The following is a 22,258-nucleotide window of genomic DNA, read 5'->3' on the forward strand; positions in this document are numbered from 1 at the left end:
ATGATGATGCATTTTTTCTTCTTGATTCAGCTTTCTACCCATCACCTTCACATGTAATACAAATTAATAATGTATACACTAAACTGTAAAGTAACATTACATGCCTCCCCTTTCCTCTTATAGCCCGTCCTCCCTTACCCGAGGTGAAGGTGTTCCCAGGTCCATCTGAGGTGGTGCGCGAGAGCAGCAGCACCACGGGCATGGTGGTGGGCATCGTGGCAGCCGCAGCCCTCTGCATCCTCATCCTCCTCTACGCCATGTACAAGTACCGCAACCGCGACGAGGGCTCCTACCACGTGGACGAGAGCCGCAACTACATCAGCAACTCAGCCACACAGCCCAACGGCAGCACCAAGGACAAGCCGCTGGGCATTGCCAAGATCTCCAAGAACAAGAAGAACAAAGACAAGGAGTACTACGTCTGAGGTGGAAGACATCCGACACACAGACATATACGCATACACCTTTATATATAACGTATATGTACATAAATAGATATATTCTCAAAAAAAATACATGCACACTGACATAGACATGCTGATGTTAATGTTTACTCTCCAATAATCACACCTGCACACATGCTGGCAAGCACAAACATATACACGTTCATGCACACACATACACTTAAGCACAAACATACACACACCCACACATACAGACTGGCCCAAGGACACGGACCCTTATTGTACAGTATTTACCAATGAGCAGAGCCTCTGAGAGAGGCTTGTTTTATGAACATAAACACCATTCCAAATGATTAAAAAAAAAACACCAGTTCAACTCCCAGTTAAGAATCATTTCGGGGCCAGCCAGATGACAGACCACTCGCTCCCCTGCCACAGTGGGACCTCTCCTGTTGGACTCAGAGAGGTCAAGGAAGACTTTAAGTAAAGCACATGGCAGACTGAGTGCGTTGAGCAAGAGGGCAAAGCACCGGAACAAAGATAATGTAAAAGCACCAAGAAAAGCACTAAGTGTCTCTTCCAAGCTTCTTGGCCTTCCTCCCTGTTAGCAGACGGGACTCGATAAAGCACTGAGGATGCCGAAGAAACAAGCACACCGAGCCAAGTCAACCCCACACAACAGGGCAGGAAATCAGGGTGTAGCCATAGAGACGGTGAATTACGAGTGAATAGGCAGAGGCAGGGCTGGTGCCGTTTATATAATGGGTGGGCTGTGGTTGTTAAGCTGCAGAGCAGATGTTTTACGGCACCCTGTAAATCACAAAGGTGGAATCAGCGGAAAAGGAGATATTTTCCTGGACAGGATACTTGAGACTTCAGATGCTACCTACAGACACCAGTCGTGCTCGACTGCGGTGTCATACACACATGCATACAGCACAAATGCACACACACACTAAAATAAAAACAATGTATACATGCAGACATACACATACTTGCAATGCTAAAGACCTACCATATCTTCATAAGCCTGAAGACTGAACAAGAAGACAATGGTGAAAATGACAAAGACCATCACGATAATTGTTATGGCAATGATAATGATGAACATGAAGGACATTTGGGCAGTATAGACTCTTTGGGGAAGGGAGGGGGGTGTCTTATTGCACGTGAATTATCTTACTCCGTGTGATTTATACCACGTTGAAACTCCAGAGGTTACACCGTGACGCACCACCATCATAAACTTACCACCTTGGCTTGAAGTATTCATGAATACGCACTTCAAATGGTTTTCAGTCTGTGGGATTCAATAATGATTTAATCTCTGAATCGACTCTCAGTTCAAATCCTCACTGAAAAAGTGTGACCATCTCGAGTGTGCTGCATGCCTGAGTCTCTGAGCTGTGCTGTGAAGTGGTGGCGTGTCCCACAAAGTCCAGAGGTGGTAGGTTTGTTTGTGGGGGGAGGAGGAGGAAGACGGGAGGGAGGGGTTGGTTCGGTTTTCAATGTCACTCCAGTGCAACACCTGGATGTGTGCGCCCACCACAGGTCACTTCCTGTTTTCTAGCCTGATGTCTTATAGGCCACGCCCACCATACCTGCTCTAACCAACCACCTTTTATAGCAAAAACCAGCTGAGGAAAAGAATCAAAAAAGTAAATGTTACCATGTGTTGCTAATAGATAGAAATGTCCAGTTCATGATGCCATTGGCAACATGACAACTTGAGTTGCTTTGATTTCATTGGCTTTCCCTTTTCTCTCTTTCTCTTTGCGCCCTTTTGTCTCCATGCTAGGTTGACTGATTTATCAATGCCCACGGCAAGACCAATACTGGACAGACAGATGGGTTTCTGATGGGCTACAGTAAAATTATCTGTTTATGGGCTTGCAGTGTCTCAGCCCTCTACAGATCAAGAATTGTAGCTCTATGATATATCAATACAAACCATGTCATGACATGAACAAGCCCCTCTAGTTCTTCCAAGCAATTAACCTACCAGTCAGATGCATGCAAAATGACCAGGGCAAGAAAGGACATAAAAAGGACTGTGTGAGATTTCAAAGTATAATGTCAAAATTAACTTAACATATTCCCTTATTCTCTCCATCCTTAACTGGCCTTTTTGACTGCCTTTTCCTTCCTTCTCTTGTTTCCCCCATGTTTAGTATGTTTCCCTGTCTGCCCTCCCAGTTCCTCTGTGTCTATTGCTTTCTTTTCCCTCTATGTTGTGTTGCCATCTGAAACAAAGGAGGTGTCTCAACCAATGGGATTCTTCATCTAGGTGTTCATTAACCATGTTTATTTTCTATATGTACAATTTTTCTACAGTATTTACTTTTATTTTTATTGTTACGGTTCTTTGATGAACATAAAGTGGAAATTTATTATGAAAAATAGTTTTGAAGATTAACGAGTAAATAAAATATTACCCAAGTGAGCCTGGAGTGCGTTTGTGTGTTGGTTTTTGCTCCATCTGCCTGTTTTCTATGACAGTAAACTAAAAAGAGAGCCTGTCTTTCTGAAAAAAAACATTAAATGTTCATATCCATAAAATTCACTGAAGCTCTAAAGTTAACAAATATATGTTTGCACAAATAAATTATATTTAGTTGGGGGGGAAAAGTATAAAGACTAATTGAATTTAAGCAAACAAATCTTATCTGTTGCATATTTGCTGACAAGAAAAAAACTAAAGTTTGTAGCACAAATATAATACCATATATGTGTGCTCTCTTGGACTCCATTATAATTTAAAATAATTGGTAGATTATTCCATCCATCCATCCATCCATCCATCGTCAACCGCTTATCCTGCTTACAGGGTCGCGGGGGGCTGGAGCCAATCCCAACTGACATTGGGCAAAAGACAAGGTACACCCTGGACAGGTCGCCAGTCCATCGCAGGGCCGGTAGATTAATCAATAATCAAAATAAACGTTAGTTGCAGCATTACTTTGGACACAGCCAAGCTGGCTGTTTCCCCCTGTTTCCAGTCTTTATCCTAAGCTAAGTTAACCAACTGCTGGCTGTATATTTAACATATATACATGAGAGTGGTATTGATGTGCTCATCTAATTCATCACCAGAAAGCAACAAGTGTATTTCCCAAAATGTCAAAATATTCCTTTGAGTACCTGCTTTTAACAAACTATCAGCATGTGAGAGATTCCCCCATATCCTGGCTTGTCCCTTTCACCTTTCATCTTGCTTCATCAAAGTAAGTAAAGCAGCACCTTTTTTTCCAAGTCTTGTTGTGTCTAACTGGGATAGCAGACACACATAAATATCCCCTTGCACACACCAAACAGGGCTTTGAAGTATGACTCAGTGAAGTGAACAGTATAAGTCTCTGCAGACTTGCTGTTTGCCGGATGAAAGCTCCGTGAGCCTGCAGTTGAGTTTGCGTCCTCGGGTGAGAAGATCTACAAGGACCAGCTATTTCAATAAACACCTCCCAAGCCTCGCTGTCTTCTTCTCTCACTGTTTCTCTTTCTTCTTGTCTTCTGCTGAACAGTGTGTGCTCAATGGCTTGTGTTAGGCTGTAGCCATCTGCCGCTGTGCTGTCCTTGACCACAGCCAGCTAGCACAGAGATAAAGACACAGCCCTGCTATATTTATAGGGTAAATAAGAAACAACTCCAGTGCTCACCAGTGGCCAATCAGTTAACTCGTGTTAGCATACACCTCCAACATTCAAATTTACATTTACAGATAGAACATACCCTCACCAGCAGCACAATAATGTTCATTACACACCAGAAAACAAAACTTGGAATGATGAAACCTGGAGAGTGAAATTTACTATTCTTAGATCCTTACACTACTACCACTAATAAAAAAATTTTTAAAGTTTGACTTGAGGCTGCTACCATAAGGAAAATAGGTCATGTAGTTCCCAAAATCAGAACAGTCTGTCATCAACAGTGGCAGTTTTAGGACATCTCATACAATGTCAGACTTTGCTGATCCTTCATTTGGGCTGAGGCTGCACAAAAGACTGACTTTCATCCACACCTCCCTGCACAGGAAAATTACAGATTAATGGACAAATTCATATCATGTATCTGCACAAAAACACACAGATGCAATGGACCTTCCTCTTCCTCAGTCCTTAATTTCTTTGTGCACCTGCATTTGTCAGAATCTAGCTTCCTGTCTTTCTCTCTCTCCTTTCTTTCCTTGAGTATTATCAAAATACATGTGTGTAAGAGAGAGAGAGAGAGCGTGTGTGTGTGTGCGTGTGTGTGTGTGTGTGTGTATGTGTGCGTGTGTGCGCAGGCATGTGCATGTGAATGCAGAGAGAGCGTCCTTGCAAGCTGGCTGTCCTGCTGACATGTGGGGAGTAGAGTAGAAAGGAATATTATGTCCATTGCTATCAAACTGTGCTCATCTTTCAACACAAATGAGACAAGAGCCTAAACAGATTCCACCTGTTCCCCATAATTAAATTTTTGTTTGTTTGTTGATATGACTTTAAAGCTAAAAAGAAGACAATCCAACAGAAATAAGTAACTCCCTGCTGTCTGTATTATTTTCTCAACTACAAAACTGTAAACAATACAGACTATTTTGCCATTAAAACTATCAACAAACAATAAACTATGAAAAAAATATAGTTTTCAATGTAAAAGGAAGCTTTAAGACTATGGCGCCCCAAAACTGACAAAATGTTGGCTACTAAAAGGTTATCAAGATAAGTCAAAAATATAACTGAATACATCAATTCAATTCAATTTTATTTATACAGCCCCACTTCATAACATAACTTATATCATTGCACTTTTCATAGCGCAGGTCTATAGAGTACTCTGTAATATTACTATCAGAGACCCAACAATTCCCACCATGAGGAAGTACTTGCAAGGAAAAACTCCCTTCTAGCATGTAGAAACAGACATCAATGGAAATGAATAACAGCATTTATGTTGACAGCAATATTAATGAACAATAATGGGAACGTGAGGTATTTTCCACTATTAATGACAAGATGTTCCTTTGACCCCCGACCAATTGGTTAAAAAAAAATCTTTTACCACCAATTATATTAGTTAATGAAATAAATTAGTAATCTTAATTTATTTTGGGCTACTCTATATTTTTCTTTCACTGACTCATTTCATTTTTAAACTCCTTCATTTTCCAGTTGTTTTTTTTTTGTCTTGGTACATATTTAATAGATTTTAATCTATTATTTTGGCCATGGCACACCGTGTAGTTAGCTAGCTTAACTGAAAACAATGGTATCTCCAAAGCCATAAACACACTGAACACCAGTCTTTTCAGCTAGGTGCCTTGCTGAAGCTAACTTTTCTCATAAAATTACTCAAGTCAGTGTGTAGGTAATGTTAATCCGGTACTGCATACTGCTGTAGCATATAAAATCTTATAATAGTAACTAAAGCATTTTAGCCGGAAAGCTAATGCTAGCTATCTAAAACCACTTGGTAGCTCACAGCAGTGTTGTATTACTCGTGACCGGTCTTGGTCTTGAGATCGGTCTTAAGACCACTTTTTGATGGACTTGGTCTTGTCTCGGACTCAACCGTATTTGTACTCGTTCTTGTTTCGGCCTCAGACATTGAGGACTCATGATTTTTTTTCAAGACCAGTCAAGACCATAACTTTGGGAATATCAATAAATTGCTTTTGCATTGTCTAATTTATTTGACATCCTAACTTTGACTGGATGTAAAACTTATTGCTTCAAATGCGACCAAGAACCCTAATTAAAAATGCGTTGTTACCATTAACGACTCCCTGAGATGGTAAGCATTGAAAAGGAGTGTTGAATAAAGATGGTTAAGATGATTTCAGCTCTTAGTGTTTGTATGTGCGTGTTTTAATGGGAATGTGGATCTTTCAGATCAATTTGAGAAGTACCTATAATCTCGTTCCACATTTTATTGTGTGTCATGTAATGTGGGGAACTGGTCTTGGTCTTGTCTCGGTCTCAATAAACTCTGGTCTTGGTCTTGACTTGGTCTCGGTTTGGGAGGTCTTGACCACAACACTAGCTCACAGCAAAGACAGCAGAGGAAATAAGTCTTAGATTTTAATGTGTCAGATTTTGTAAATGTGTGTGATTTAATTTCTCTTCAAATAAACTAAACAAACACAAAAACAGCATTAGCTAACAGTTAGACAAGTTCTGTGGCTCCACAACAAAACCAGAGTTTAAATTAAATTTTTTTCAAGTATTATCCAAACTGCTCTTGCCCAGCAGCAAAGTTAAGTGATTTCATTTCTGTATACTTTTAGATCTGCTATTCAAGAATCAATTTTTAGGTGTTAGGTTAAATTAGGGGAGTCTTCTTGTGAAGGACTGACAGGGAGAAATGTCATTAGCTTTGCAACCAGTACTAGTGTGCCTGCTTGCTAGTGTGGTTTGATTTGAAGGAGAGATTTAAGGGTCAAAGTGTGATGAATAAAAAGCAGAAGCATATAATTTTCACCACAACATCAATATCTATGCTCTGCTGTGGTGTATATTACACACACACATACACAACCCAGCAGAGACCTCCTACATCCTCAATACTCCCATAAAGCTTTTCACACACCCCCATCATTCACCACTGCATGGCAGAAAGCACTAAAAGCACCTCACACTTCTTCTCTCTTTGACCTGGTGGTGAACCCAGAGGGGACTGACGGATTAACGGGCAAAACCATTCATATCAAATGTGGAGTGTGTGCTCTGGTGGACAGCCTGCGTACATTTAAACATCACATGGGAGGCAGAAAGACAGGAAGACAGAGACAAAAAAGTGAGAAGAAGCAAAAGAAGAAGAAAAACAAGAAGATTTGAAGATTTGGTAGAAAGAGGAAATCTAAAGTACAGCTTTCTGGACTGTGGACAGACTGCAATGATGATGGTGATCATTCTAATAATGTTAATGATTGTGATGATAAAGACGACAGCAGCCTCGGCACCTGGCTCTGGGATGGATGTTAAACCTGGAGTTGGGACCAGCTTGGCCAAACGAACCCTGCACTTCTGCTATAAACTGGGATTCGGAGTCACAGATATTCCCTCCAACATCACCAGCAACACCCAGTGCCTGTGGGTACAAACACACACACACACACACACACACACAAGTGTATGCACACAAATATCTGCAACAATGTTAGGAGGTAAATGTAAAGTTGAGGCAGCCATTTCAGGTGTTTACATTGTACACAGCTGTTTTACATCTCAAAAGAATTGTTTGGAAAATTCCCAGCAGCCGAACTATCAGAACTTTACTTGAGTAGTCCCATTTCATGCCACTTTCTACTTCTACTCCATTACATTTATCTGACAGCTTTAGTTCAATTTTCACACACAAAACATACGAAGTGCTTATAAAAAATGTTGATGTTTTGTTATAAATTAAACTACCCAACAGTTTATACAAGTACACCTGAAACTATTAGTTGATTAATCAACAAGTCCATTAATAGAAAAAGAATTGGAAACTATATTGGGTCCAACACAAAATAATTCAAATAAGCTCCATACTTATTTTACATTAATGCATGAGAAATAATAATCTAATGATATAATAATAATAGTATAACATTCACAGGGGCCATTTTTCTTCATTGAGCACTTTTCCTTTTAATACTTTAGTGTATTCCTAATAATGCTTACGTACTTTACTTAAGTAAACCTCAATTGAAATATATTTTGGCCAGCCACCTGTTGTGAATGTGATGTTGGCTGTCTCCTGGTCTCTTTCTCTCTTTCCTTTCTTTAGATTTTTTGTGAACAGAGACAATGTATATTTGTGTTTTTCTTGTATTAATTGTGGGACATTAAAGGGGTACTGCAGCAATTTAACAGTGTAATTCCTAAAGTGCCTGACACAATGCGATTTGAGCTGCTGTTGCCGCTGTGTTCATTGCATTGTGTGGTGTCAAGCGCTTACAGAGAGTTGTGAGACAGATTTTAAAATTAAGGGACTCAATTGAAGCTGAAAAGGCCACAACAACCTGACTTTTGTTCTCTAGTATGGTTCAAGCTCCAAAAACACTACATTTCCCATAATGCAACTAAATGGCATCTTTGGTTGGTCACTCCATGCCTGATAAATGTCCATGTCTTGCAAACTCTACACCACATGTTTAGATGATATCATTCAGTTATTTTTTCAGACTTTAAGAGCTGGCTGTAGAGCCACAGAATACATTACACATTGTTTATATAATGAATAGTACTTTATGGTGAGTAAACTAACAATGCGTAAAATTGGTGTAGGGTCTCTCTACTCAACTAAAACCAGTGACATAGGTCAGTAATACAGAGAATACAACCGAAAATAGTATTTCCTATTCACCAGCCAATACCAATACAGATTCAGGGGGCATACCATGTTTCAAAATCCCATCTCGTGAGTATGCATAATTATTTAGACTTTCCCCTCTAATCCTTGCTCATCTCCTCTTGGCTGAATTTTGCACTGAACTTGCCAACAGTGTTTTTATTAAACATTCATTTACTGAGCGAATGTATGCAAGACAAGATTTAAATTAGAAGACTGTTACCACTCTCATGTCCATACATTTTGTTTCCCCAAAATGATGAGCAAAGGCGTTGATTGAAGGGACTTCAAGTGTTTTTTGACACAGAGCTGGATGAGGCATGAGAAGGTGATTGCCACATGGAGTAAACATGAACCTGTTGTTTTGGCTGTTGGAATGGTCTGAAGGAATCTCAAGGCCAGGGGGAGGGGGGACTGGACAGCAGCGGTGGGGGCCAGCATTAAGATTAGGATCGCCTGAAGCTTTTGCACAAACATGCACGTGAATAGAGTGCAGATGTACATACTCTTACTCACAAAGGCATTCAAACAAATGCAGCCAACACACACACACACACACACAGAGGAGGACGTGGGCGACTTTGTGGCAGAAGTAGCGACTATTCCCAAGAGATGTACTATGAACTCCCAGTCTGCGATGTGTGTGTTCTCATCTGTTCTGTTCTGCTCGAAGTTCAAGGCTCAAGAACAGTGGGGATGTTTACAAGTATGCAATGGATGGTCATTTCAGATGTCAACTACAACGGATGGCCATGATGCTAAATAAGCTTAGAAACTTGTTTCTGTACACAAAACAGTTCTGCTTCTTGCATGAAAGAAAATCCCAGGTTGAGGGAGTAGCTAACTGGTCATGGCCTCGCTGACCTCGCTGTCCCGGACGCACACAAAGAAATTGTCCACTGAAGATTTTGAAAGATTTCTTGTGAGTGTTTACTTTCCTGTGATCTGTGTATCGCCGAGAGCTGATGTGAGTGTCTCATTCTGTATCAACAGGGAAGTTAAGCAGACGCAGATCAGAGTGATTCCCAGAGGTGCCCTCAACCGCCTGCAGAACCTCAGGAAACTGTAAGTGTGTATGTCTGTATGTCGTTCATGTTTATACTTTGATATGGAACATAATGAACTGAGGAGGTCAAAACACTCAAGATGTGGGTCATCCAAACAGACGGGAAGTGTGGATGAGGGTGAAGTGTCAATTCATCAATTACTCCTTCAAAATAAAAAACGGAATTTAGTGATAATATGGTGTGAAGGTCAGTTTGTTTTATCATAATACAACAGTGTGAATGCTACAGCGTATTAGGGCCATTGTAGGTTAAATAAAACTGTAATTCCAAGAAAAAACACAAAACCTTGAATATTTTCTAAGATTTTCAAATTTACAAGAAAAAACTTGGAAAATACATTTTTTTAGATGTGCGTGTTTTATTAAAAGGCTCTGTATTCTTCTGTACTATTAAAAGCAGGGCATGCAGATTTTACTAACAACAGCTGTCACACATAGACTACTTTCACTAATCAATATGATGAGATATGTCCTTCTGTTCAAAACAGCAAAAGCATACAAATTGGGGAGGAACTGCAGAAGAGAAATTTTTTCTCCTAAAAGTACGAATCAATCTCAGTTTAAGTTTTTTCTTGGAATATTACCCCACTCCGCCACAACCATAATAGATTTGTTTTTACCTACAATGGCCCTAATACACAGTCATAGAATGGAGCTTCAATAAAGTTGCATCCCCTTCCTCTGTTCTGCCCTACCTTCAACTTTAGAACCATATCAGAGAACGACATGCTGGAGAGTATCAGCGCGTTTGCCTTTGCCAGCCTCCCTCGGCTCACTGATATGTGAGTATGCGGTTTTATATAAGCCACTGCTCGTGACGTATTTTACCAGATGTGCTTGTGTGTTTAGTCTTTGTTATGGAACAAGAAGAGCTGCAAACTCTGAGAAAACTGATCACCCAAACAGTTGAGGAGTAAGTTTGGTGGGGTGGTGGAGAAATAATACGTCAAAGATTAAGTGTGAATGAACACCTAACAGCTGAATCTTTCAAATATATGTCATATTCTTCATTCATACATTTGTGTTTCCCTTAGCGTCATCTCTGAGAATGTTGCATTAGAGAGGATAGGAGCTTTTGCTTTCTCTGATCTCCCTGAACTCTTTGAAATGTAAGTATAACTGGCAGGATAATGGCAGTGGTGAAACCCTGTAATTGTGAGACCAGTCATTTATATTAATGAGTACATGACTGTGTGTGTTTCTTTCAGAACCATAACAAAGTCAAAACACCTGAGATACATCCATCCAGATGCATTCAAGAACATCGTGAAACTACAGTATCTGTGAGTACTCAGTGTGAGTGCAGCAGGGGGGGAATGCTTTCTTCTTCAGTTTGTGTTTTTCAAACTGATTGTTGAGTCCAAAATGGGTCATGGGTGACAGGCCTACTTCTGACGGGTCCCCACACGTCCAGACATAATTTTTTAATTAGTTTGGATCCCCTGGAAGAGAAATCAAGTGTCATACTTCATCTCATGAAAAACAGTTTTTCCACAAAACAAGTTATACATCATTTCAGACATGTTAAATCTATATTTGTTGCAAAACAGTATATACTAAACTGGATTATTTATATCTTGAAACTGTCTCAAATGACCAAGACAGTGCATAACCAACTATAACTGTTATGTTTGTCCCAATTTGTGAGAACTGGAGCATATAAACTGAACAGTTTATTGGAATAAAATACAATTATTAAACTATTTAACTTTTAAACCAGGGCAACTTCGCACAACAACATTGCATTTTGAATTAGATTTCAAATATTCCTGATTTTACTAGGATTAAATGTTTCTTGTATTAGTTTGTTCGGGGGAAAAAAGGTTAAATGTTATTGCTCTGCACCTTGGTATTAGCTGCCATTCAACTTTTTGATCTTCAAATCTGGTGCCGTCATGAGGTTGAAGTTTGTATTTTTAAGTGAAATGTTTCCAAAACAATTGGATGGGTTTCCGTGACATTCATGGTGGTCAGAGAATTGATCTATATGAATTTGTTGATCCTGTGACTATTCATCTAGCGCCACCATCAGGTCAAAATTTAAGTTTGGCCAATACTTTGGCTTATAACCAAACACCTGCAAAATTGGCATTCCCATTAGCCTCAGCTGTTCTTTGTTTTGCTCTTATGTTAGCATGCTAACAAGCTAAACTACTATGCTGAAAGTACAAGATATGAAGATAGTAAACACCAGCATACAGTATATGTTAGCAAATTCAAAAAAATGCACTACAGAAGTATTACCTTTTGGGTGTGTACGTGAATGGGTAAATATGTAAATAACTGTATAGATTGCTTATTTATTTCACTTTATTTTTATAGCATTTTATCATCTACATTTAATTATTTGTATACTGTCTATATTCAATGAGTGTGTAGCATGAAAGGGCTAGAACTTATGTTTCACCGCGCAACCCTATGTTGTAAAATGACAAATAAATGATGTTGATTAGTACAACCTCACAGAGCTGATTGTGTGGCTGTAGACTCCATGTTGGCACCTGAGCTTCTCTCTGAATTGTCTTGGAATCTCTTCACTTGTTAATTTTTATCTTGGTTTAACACAATGGATGCTACATTGTCTGATTTTTTCACTATGACTCACTGCACAGAGTGTCTGTTGTTCAGAGGTCGCAGTGTGATTGTAGTAACATTTTGTGCTTTATCTGCACATCACAGGACCATCTCCAACACCGGACTGAGAATTTTTCCTAACTTCAGTAAGATCCAATCCACAGCCCACAGCTTTCTGTTGTAAGTCTCAACACAATATACAAATGAACTACAAATGCATGCTGAGACACACACCCACACACTATTATTCCCACATGCACTTGAATACATAGGCTACTGTATGCACACAGAATTAAATATGCCCAGAGGAAATCAAAACACTTCACACAGTTTAAACCTACGCACGAGCAGTTCTTACAGAACAGAATATCAGTAATGCAAACCACCTGTCCCCTATAAAATCTCCCACCTGACATCTATCAGCTTAAAAAATAAGTGGATTTCAAGGAGATTGTGGCATGTATTATCTAATATTTTGCACCTTAAAATTGCACATATCAACTGTGTTTCTACTTGAATATGTACTATTTACTTCTCGGCATTTGTTGTTAATTGTGTGTGTTTGACCAATGTGCTGTTTAGAGACCTGCAAGAGAACAGCGACATAGAGAGAGTCCCCGCCAATGCGTTCAGAGGCCTCTGCACTCAAACTATCACAGAGATGTAAGAGATTCATCACTTTTTTAGAAACACATGCACACCACCCTCACACAGCTCTGAGTGGGCTTTACATGCGCAATGATGAATGTTCCCTGAAATGCTCTCTGCCCTCTTTTTTTTAGTTCTATCTTCTCCTACTTGCCTTCTTTTTTCTGCATCATTTCTAACACACTTAGCGCTACATATAGCCTCTTTATTTTTTTCTATTGTCCCTCTTTTAAGCTGTGGATCCCGAGTTCTAATGAAAATCACATACATATACCTACTACTGTATATGTAGTATATGTATGTATATACTGCATCATAGTCAATAAATCGGTGACTGTGTATTTTAATTTTGTACATAATTGGGTTTTTGCTGTTGTTTTTCTTTTGTAAAAAATACAAAATTAAAAGTAAGTTAGTAAAAAAATAAAACTATAGCTACTACTACTACTACCACCGATAATACTCAGAAGCTATTGACCACATTTAAAGTTGACTGATCAACATTTGTGGAATTTGCACCAGTACAAATATTGCCCTGAATTTTTCTGACAGATGCAGTTACTGTTTACTTTTCAAATTAATATTCTACAAACAATCCATGTCATCAACAATAGTTAAAGTATCTCCCTCTGACTAGATGCAACAATAAAATGCAGCTTACAGTAAATGGTGATTCAGTAATAATTATCCAATATTACAATGTATAGTGACAACTAACAGGCACAGTTACTCTGCATAATCAGTATTTTTGCTTTTAATACTTTATGGTGATACTTTTTCAACCTAAGTAACATTTTGACTTGAACTTGTAACAGACTACTTGTAAATTGTAAGTGTTTACAGAAAAAGTGAGACATTTTGGATATATGCTTGGGGGTTTTATGAGGAGGTGGATCCCACTCTGATTAAACATAAAGCTACAACCAGTGGCCAGTTAGCTTATCACAAAGACAGGAAACAAAAACAAAAAATGCACCTACCAGCATGTCTAAAGCTCACTAGCACATTACATATACTTAGTTTAATCTTTAGAGAACCCAAAGAGTAAAAACTAAGTATCATCTCTTTATGGTGGGGGGTTATGTGCATGAATATTTCTTGGCCTGGACCAGTAACTTCCTGAAGTCCCTGCTGGTTGCCTGGCAATTGCACAGAGGCGAGAAACAGTCTGACACACAGCCCCCTGTAAAACGGCGAGTTGACGTTTTCACACTTCGGTTTTTGTACATATTTAACAAACAAAATGTAACGTGTTAATTAGTGAGCTTTAAAGGTTCTGGTGTGCAAATGTTGTTACCTTTTTGGAGTGAGCCATTTCCTCCTGTTTCCAGTCTTTATGTTAAGCTAAGCTAACCAACTGCTGCCTCTAGCTTCATATTATAGACAGATAGGAGAGTTGTATCAATCTTCTCAAAATAAAGTGTATTTCCTAAAATGTTGAACTATTTCTATCTGTAACATTTCTAATGCAGGACTTACTTATCATAGAATGCTTTGAAATTGTGATATTAGTACTTTTACTTTAGTGAAAATCTGAATGGTCTATGTCTTCCACCACTGCCGAATCTATTCAACAAATGCAGTTTGCCTAGCCTCCGAGGTCCAGACTGTTAAAAAGTAGAAATGGAAGAAAGAGAAGAGGAGAAGGAGAAGGAGAAGTCTTATACAATTATAAAAACTATTTATTTTGTGTTTTTTGTATATTCATACAGCTTTAGTCACTGAGAACAAAAGAACTGCACACACTAAAATTAGTTTAGATATGTTTACTGTTGGAACTGTTCTGTGTTGGAGCCACATGACTGTAATTTGGCTTTCCTTTGTAATGACAGACGGCTCACCAGAAATGGCATCAAGGAGGTGGAAAGTGACGCTTTCAACGGCACAAGGATGCACAGATTGTGAGTCACAAGCAGAGACACACAATTACGAACAGAAGTAAATAAATAAATAAAAATTAGATAGTCATCTCACATATTTAATTCCTCTCTCTTTACTCCCTCTCTCTTAGGTTCCTAAGAGGCAACCAACAGCTTACTCACATCAATCCCAAAGCCTTTGTGGGTTCCAGTGAGTTGGTGGTGCTGTAAGCATTACATCCAACAGTAACTCATGCCTACATGATTCACCCTCCTCATCATCACTTATTAAACTCGTACGAGAAAACAAAAAGCAATGTGGCATGTGTGGGGAGGCTCAAAAAAACTTAGAAACATACCAGACTTAACGTGAAAATAAACCGAGAGCAGGTGAAATTTAATTTTAACCGGAGAGAGAGACCTGTTTATTTCCCCAAACAAAGAGACACCTATTCTATTGAAGTAGCAATCAAAAAAAAACAACTATTATTTAACTATTTTCTTTTGGGCTGCCATGTAATGCCTGTAATTTTTTTTCACTCCACATCCTAGCAATCACTTGGCAATCAAACAGGGACTCTTCACATGATTTTTCTGTTCAGCATCTTTGAGTTTCAGGGGGATTTTTAGCATCACTTCTCTCAGTCTCAGAAAAACTGTTCATTGGTCAAATACTCTGTAAACAGAGAAGATATCTGTTGAAAATGGCATGGATTGTGAACATGAAATGACTGTACCTCCGGTGTTAAACATCAGCTTATTTGTGTTTGTTCCTGCAGTGACATTTCCAACACAGCCCTCAGCTCCTTTCCGGACTACATCCTCGGTGGACTCCAGAGGCTGATCGCAGAGTCCGCCTTCCACCTGAAAGAACTTCCTCCTCTGCAGCTCTTCACCAAACTCCACCAGGCCAACCTGACATACCCGTCACACTGCTGCGCCTTCAAAAACATACACAGGAACAGGTACACATGCATTATCATCACAAGGTATCTGAAAGTCTTATTATTAAAGGAATAGGTCAAAGTTTAGGGAAATTTGCATATTCGCTTTGTTATCGAGAGTTAGATGAGATTTAACCATATAACAGCAGTTTATATTATAACAATAAAAAATATTATAGTATTGACCACAAAGCCTTAATCTCATAGAACTCATTCAAAAATGTGTCAAAAAAGATGCATTCCATCTGCATTCCAAAGCCATGAAAGATTAAAAGAAAATGTATGTTGTCTGTGTTTGTGTGTGTGTTGCTGTTAGATCGAGGTGGAGCTCCCTGTGCTCCCACCCTAAGGCTCAGGATAACCTTCACTTCTACAGGGACCACTGCTCCAACTCCACCTCCATCACCTGCAGCCCAACCCAAGATGACTTTAACCCCTGTGAGGACATCATGTCCGCCGTCCCCCTACGAGTCCTTATCTGGATCATCTCTATCCTTGCGCTGCTGGGGAACGCAGCGGTACTCCTGGTCTTGTTAGGTAAGAAATAGGACAGAGGCAGAAGTCACGTTTGGTTGTACCTCAGATTTTTTTGCGGGGGAAAATTTCATGTACCATTCTGTTAAAGAAAATATGTGCTTTTTCTTTTCTTTTATGTAACATGTTCATTTATATGTAAAAGTCCTGCACTCTAGCTTTGAGGTTCTGCATTCACAGGTGAAAAGTGTACAACTAAACACAATTAGTGCTATACTTAATTACAAATTTGAGGTATTTGTACTGCTACACTAGTATTTCTCTTTAATGAGACTCATCCTCCACTATATTTGAGAAGCAAATGTACTCATTACAGAGTTATCAGTTATCTGGTGACAGTACTTTCTTTGCTAAATCATCCAGTTCTCTCATCATTTGTTTCCTTCTTTCTTTCCTTATTTTTTACTTTCTGCTTTCCTTCCTTGTGTTCTTTCTTCCATCCTACCTTATTTCTTAATAATTAATAAATTGTTGCTTTTGTGTTTACTTATTTTATTTCCCAAACCTGGAATTATTAGGTTTTTTTGCAAAACCCAAGGACATTTCACTGTTTTGCATAGACTGTGTTCTTGTCAGAGTCTCACTTTTTTTTTTTGTCAGGCAGCCGCTCCAAACTGACTGTTCCACGTTTCCTCATGTGCCACTTGGCCTTTTCTGACCTCTGCATGGGCATCTACCTGGTAGTCATAGCAACTGTAGACATGCTCACTCGTGGCCGGTACTACAACCACGCCATAGACTGGCAGACGGGCCTAGGCTGCAGTGCTGCAGGCTTCTTCACGGTGTGTGTGCATGCGTGGAGTCATTTGCATGTGATAGCCCTACATTAACACCCATAAATGTTCATGTTTAACTAGAAACATGTGTGTCACCTGCAGGTGTTTGCCAGTGAGCTCTCAGTGTTCACATTAACAGCAATCACCCTGGAGCGCTGGCACACCATCACACATGCTCTGCGGCTTGACCGTAAACTTCGCCTAAGACACGCATGTATTATCATGACAGCAGGCTGGATCTTCTCCTCCCTTGCCGCTTTGCTGCCCACTGTCGGAGTCAGCAGCTATGGCAAGGTGGGTGCTTCACATAGTCTGCTCAGTCTCCATTCGACTCCTCTGTGCTTTCCAGTTTACGATAGCCATGTACTGTATGTTCTGTAAGAATTTGCTCAGGCCTGTGTAGTTGGGGATGCAAAATGGTGCATGAACTCATACTCCATAAGCCAACTTCAAAATATACAGAAAATATGCAAAACAGCTTATGTTATGTAATGTTTTGTATGTCTCAGATAATAATAATAATAATAATAATCTTTATTTGTAGAGCACTTTTCAAAAACAAGTTACAAAGTGCTTTAACAAGTGTAAAGACAATAATACAAAAACAGTACAAGATAAAAGCATGAAAACATTGAAAAGACTAAAATACACGTTTAAGATAAATATAAAATTAGTAAAATACAATAAAATAAAAGGGATAAAATAAAGTCAAATAAGATCGGGAAAGGCTCTCCTATAAAAGTATGTTTTAAGAAGGGACTTAAAAGAGTTCACTGACTCAGCCAACCTGATTTCCTTGGGTAGGCTGTTCCAGAGCCTCGGGGCCCTGACAGCAAACGCTCTGTCCCCTTTAGTTTTCAGTCAATACTCTGGAGCAGACAACAGACCTCTGCCCGAGGATCTCAAGGTACGTGCTGGTGTGTATGGGACTAAAAGGTCAGAAATATAACAAGGCGAGAGGCCATGAAGAGCTTTAAAAGTGATCAATAGAATTTTAAAGTCAATTCTAAAACATACTGGGAGCCAGTGTAATGAAGCTAAAATAGGAGTAATGTGGTCATATTTCTTTGTTCTGGTTAAAAGCCTGGCATCTGAGTTCTGGACAGTCTGGAGTCGATCAATAGATTTTTGGGTTAAACAGGTGAAAAGGCTGTTGCAATAATCCAGGCGTGATGAGATGAAGGCGTGTAAAATGGTCTCGGTGTCCTTAAAAGTTAACATAGATTGAATTTTTGCTATATTTCTAAGTTGATAAAAACATGATTGAACAAGCTTTGTGGTGTGCTGCTCGAAATTTAAATTACTATCAAACCAAACACCAGGGTTCTTTGCCACAGGCTTAATGTGATTTACTAGGGAACCAGCAGATGGCAGTATTTGATTTGCCATCTGCTGAGATCCCGATGACCAGGATTTCTGTTTTGTCTGAGTTCAGCTGGAGGAAATTATTTGACATCCATTTTTTAACTTCACAAAGGCAGTTGTTAAGTGAACTCAGCATTCCAGGGTCTGTGGATCTGACGGGCAAGTATATTTGTGTGTCATCAGCATAAATATGAGAAAGAAATGCCATGTTTATGGATAATATGTCCAAGGGGAAGCAGATACAAGGAAAACAAAATGGGTCCTAAGACCGACCCCTGAGGCACACCTTATTTAACTGGACAGAACGAAGAGACATAGTTGTTTACAGACACGCAAAACTTCCTATTTGACAGGTAGGATGAAAACCATTCTAGGGCAGTACCAGAGATCCCCACCCAGTGCCTCAGTCTGTCTAACATGATGTTGTGATCAATGGTGTCAAAAGCAGCGCTAAGGTCCAGGAGTACCAGGACTGAGCACATGCCTTCATCAGCAGACATTAAAAGGTCATTGGTGACTTTAAGCAGGGCAGTCTCAGTGCTGTGGTACTTCCTAAAACCAGACTGAAACTTTTCAAATATTTTCTGTTATTTTCCAGTACAGTGAGCAGCTGTTTGGACACAATTATTTCTAGAATCTTTGCAATAAAAAGCAGTTTTGAAATTGGTCTAAAATTATGTGGGAGGGAGTGGGTTCACGCAAGCCGTTTTAAAATAATCAGGGACACAACCAGTAGATAGGGAGCTGTTGAAAACAGAGATCAAATGGGGCCCAACAGAATCCATTACTTTCAGTAAAAACTTTGTAGGCATTACATCAAGTGGGCTGGAGGACAAAGATGACATTCAGTAGACATAGGACTGCAGCTATACGATTACTGTCATTAGCAATTAACCTGCCAATTATTTTCTCAATTAATCACTTAATGGTTTGGTCCAATAAACACCCGAAACAAAGTGAAAATTGGTCAGAACAATTTGATAGAGCCTGAGGTGAAATCATCATCTGTCTTGTTTTGAGAGGACAATGGTAGCCTATCCAGAGACAGCAAACACAGATAGAGATGCCCACACTTCTGCTTTGTTTGAGAACTGTGAAATATATAAACAGTAATTCACATATATTATATTCCTCTGCTGACCTTAAGTTAATTATTTTGTTCATACAAATATAAAGCTATTTACACATAGAGTGGATGTTTTTCATATAGCCTACAGGTCCACAAAATTACTATAGGCCCACAAAATAGTCTGGGTTTAACTGGTCCAGACCTCTACAGAGAAGCTTTTTTGAACGTGTGTGTTTATGTGTCTGTATTTGTTGTCGGTGCAGGTGAGTATCTGCCTGCCCATGGACGTGGAGTCTCTAGTGTCTCAGGTCTATGTGGTGTCTCTACTCCTCCTCAACATTCTGGCCTTCTTCTGCGTGTGCGGCTGTTACCTTAGCATCTACCTGACTGTCCGCAACCCCTCATCAGCGCCGGCGCACGCCGACACCCGAGTGGCCAAACGCATGGCCATCCTCATCTTCACTGACTTCATCTGCATGGCTCCCATCTCCTTCTTTGCCATCTCAGCGGCTCTCAAGCTCCCTCTCATCACCGTCTCAGACGCCAAACTCCTGCTGGTCCTCTTCTACCCAATCAACTCCTGCTCCAACCCTTTCCTGTATGCCTTCTTCACCCGCACCTTCAGACGGGATTTCTTTCTTCTCGCAGCTCGCTTTGGCCTGTTTAAGACCCGGGCACAGATTTACCGAGCAGAGAGTTCCTCCTGTCAGCAGCCAGCATGGACCTCTCCAAAGAGCAGCCATGTGATGCTGTACTCCTTGGCCAATACATTAAGTCTAGATGGGAAACATGACTGCTGACTGTCATTCAAAAACAGATACAGACTTTTTGCTGGATTGTCAACAGGAGGGTCATATTTCTCTCCCCACCAAAGTCCCAATTCTCTCTGGCAAATTAAGAAATCCCTCTTAGGACTTACGGAGTTATTGACAGAATCTAATGCATGAACGCTTCTTAAAGTCACAAAAAATTTAACTTTGCTAAAGAGGTACACTTGTTTTCATGTGTGCAAGTGCACCACCCCTATCAGACAGCTAAATCCTCAAATTGATGCCCAATGTCATCTTTATCGAACTTTGTTGGTTTTCATTTTTCTCTAATGTTGCTGGCTCTTCAGGCCTGACCTCAGTGCTGCAACAACACAGTGTGCAGTGTCCTTCTGAAACCACGTGACCCATGGGTAAATGCTACTGTATACAGTGTGTCTAGAAATCCAAGTGAAGATTAGAACAACTGCAGGTACTTTGACAAATCTAAGTCAAATAGCTGTCATAAATTATTCCTTGTGTTTGTTTTAACTTAACAGGAACGCCAGATATGTGGCGATTAAGGCATCATAACAATTAAGATCACAAGTAAGAAGAGTAGAAAAAGATATAAACTGATTGTTCTTATGTAGCAAATGCCATCCATCTAGTGTCCCAAGATAATGAAACAAACTAAAGTACTTTGAATCTGTTTTACAGATATCAGCATCTGCACTTCAAGAAATTAAATTTCCACATGTCACGTCAACACCATGACTGAATGTAATTCATTAAGAAGCACATCGCAGGGCTATACTGATTAATAATCTCCTCAAATACTCTGTCTGCTGTCACTCTCCCTGGCTCCACATCCCTCATACCCTTCAGTGTGTACCTATCTTTGTAATGTAATTGTGTTTATTGTTTGTAAATATTTTTAAGTGCCACTTTTTTATATATATGTGTGTACTACAAAATATATCTTTGTGATGTTTTTGTGATGTCATTTATAAAGTTGTTTTATTACATCCTCCCTGTTTGAGTAGATTTTGTATGCTGAACGAGGGTGTATATGGAGTAGTAACAAAAGGACAAAACACACACACACACACACACACTAAACTGAGTTGCCTTTAGCTAGAAATGCTGTCCTTCGGCGCATCCAAAGCTTTCAAGGACAGAGTGACCCTACCAACCTCTGCTCTGTGTGCCAGGTTGGGTGAGTGTGGGAGGGGGAGACTACACAGCTGCTCTTTCTGCATATTACAGGAGGATGGATATGGCCGCTAGATAAGGCACACACACACACACACACACACACTCAGAAGCAAGCAACCCAGGGTTTCAAGGCTGCAGCTGCAAGAAGGAATCCAAGTCCATCTCATTGATATGGATACACTGCCTCCTACATGCCAACATTGAACGTGTGGGTGCATTAATACTCTTTCACCAGCAGGTGATGCTACTGATGCAGGATTTAATTTGGTCCCTGCTCTGTTATGGTCTATAGGTAATGTCAACTGCTCAGCAGACACTGTAAATATTCAAACAAACAATTGATAGTGACAGCAAAGCACACCTTTACAGCACTTCAGTGTGGGGTAAACATATTTAAGATACAAAAACATACATCAGTGTTGAAGAACAATAACAATAAAATGGAATATTCTCTGTCTTCATGGCTGGTGGTATTCTTTCCTAACATGTTTTCATAAAAGAAGAACAAAACAGAGATATCAAACCATCTCTATTATGTCAATAAAAAAAGGTTGTACGCGGAGAACAGTTGCATATAAGATTACATCACCGTTTCTGAGAAAGGCTGACTTCAATACTTTGACTGATATAGTCTCAGTAAGATATTTCTTTGCAGCTCAGGACTAGAAACCGTCTCTGAAAAACTCCTTCTCACCTGCTCGTGCAGACAATAGTAAATGTGATGTTGACAATCTTTAAAGTC

The 22,258-nt window shown here is 39.6% G+C and overlaps 2 protein-coding genes across 14 annotated transcripts in view; both read left to right on the forward strand.

Moving 5' to 3' along the window:
* nrxn1a (neurexin 1a) overlaps positions 1 to 2,851 on the forward strand; it is a 56,414-nt gene extending 53,563 nt beyond the window's left edge. For all 13 annotated transcript variants that reach the window (XM_038735882.1, XM_038735884.1, XM_038735885.1 and 10 more), the window contains one exon: positions 124 to 2,851. In XM_038735882.1, the coding sequence (XP_038591810.1) occupies positions 124 to 425 (302 nt within the window). In that variant the 3' untranslated portion in view covers positions 426 to 2,851. The remainder of the gene's footprint in view (positions 1 to 123) is intronic.
* A 4,157-nt stretch (positions 2,852 to 7,008) lies between these two features.
* On the forward strand, positions 7,009 to 21,329 carry fshr (follicle stimulating hormone receptor). The gene is given in 15 exon segments (XM_038736037.1): positions 7,009 to 7,474; positions 9,711 to 9,782; positions 10,491 to 10,565; positions 10,818 to 10,892; positions 10,992 to 11,066; positions 12,463 to 12,537; positions 12,940 to 13,020; positions 14,838 to 14,906; positions 15,017 to 15,091; positions 15,644 to 15,829; positions 16,125 to 16,345; positions 16,943 to 17,124; positions 17,221 to 17,412; positions 19,816 to 20,240; positions 20,242 to 21,329. Coding segments are annotated over 15 exon segments (2,058 nt in total). The 5' UTR covers positions 7,009 to 7,277; the 3' UTR covers positions 20,300 to 21,329.
* Positions 21,330 to 22,258: the final 929 nt, after the last annotated feature.

This window comes from Micropterus salmoides, unplaced genomic scaffold, assembly GCF_014851395.1.
Source record: "Micropterus salmoides isolate LMB-PRFRI ecotype aquatic unplaced genomic scaffold, ASM1485139v1 Ms_hic_scaffold_21, whole genome shotgun sequence".
In the NCBI taxonomy this organism is placed as follows: Eukaryota; Metazoa; Chordata; class Actinopteri; order Centrarchiformes; family Centrarchidae; genus Micropterus; species Micropterus salmoides.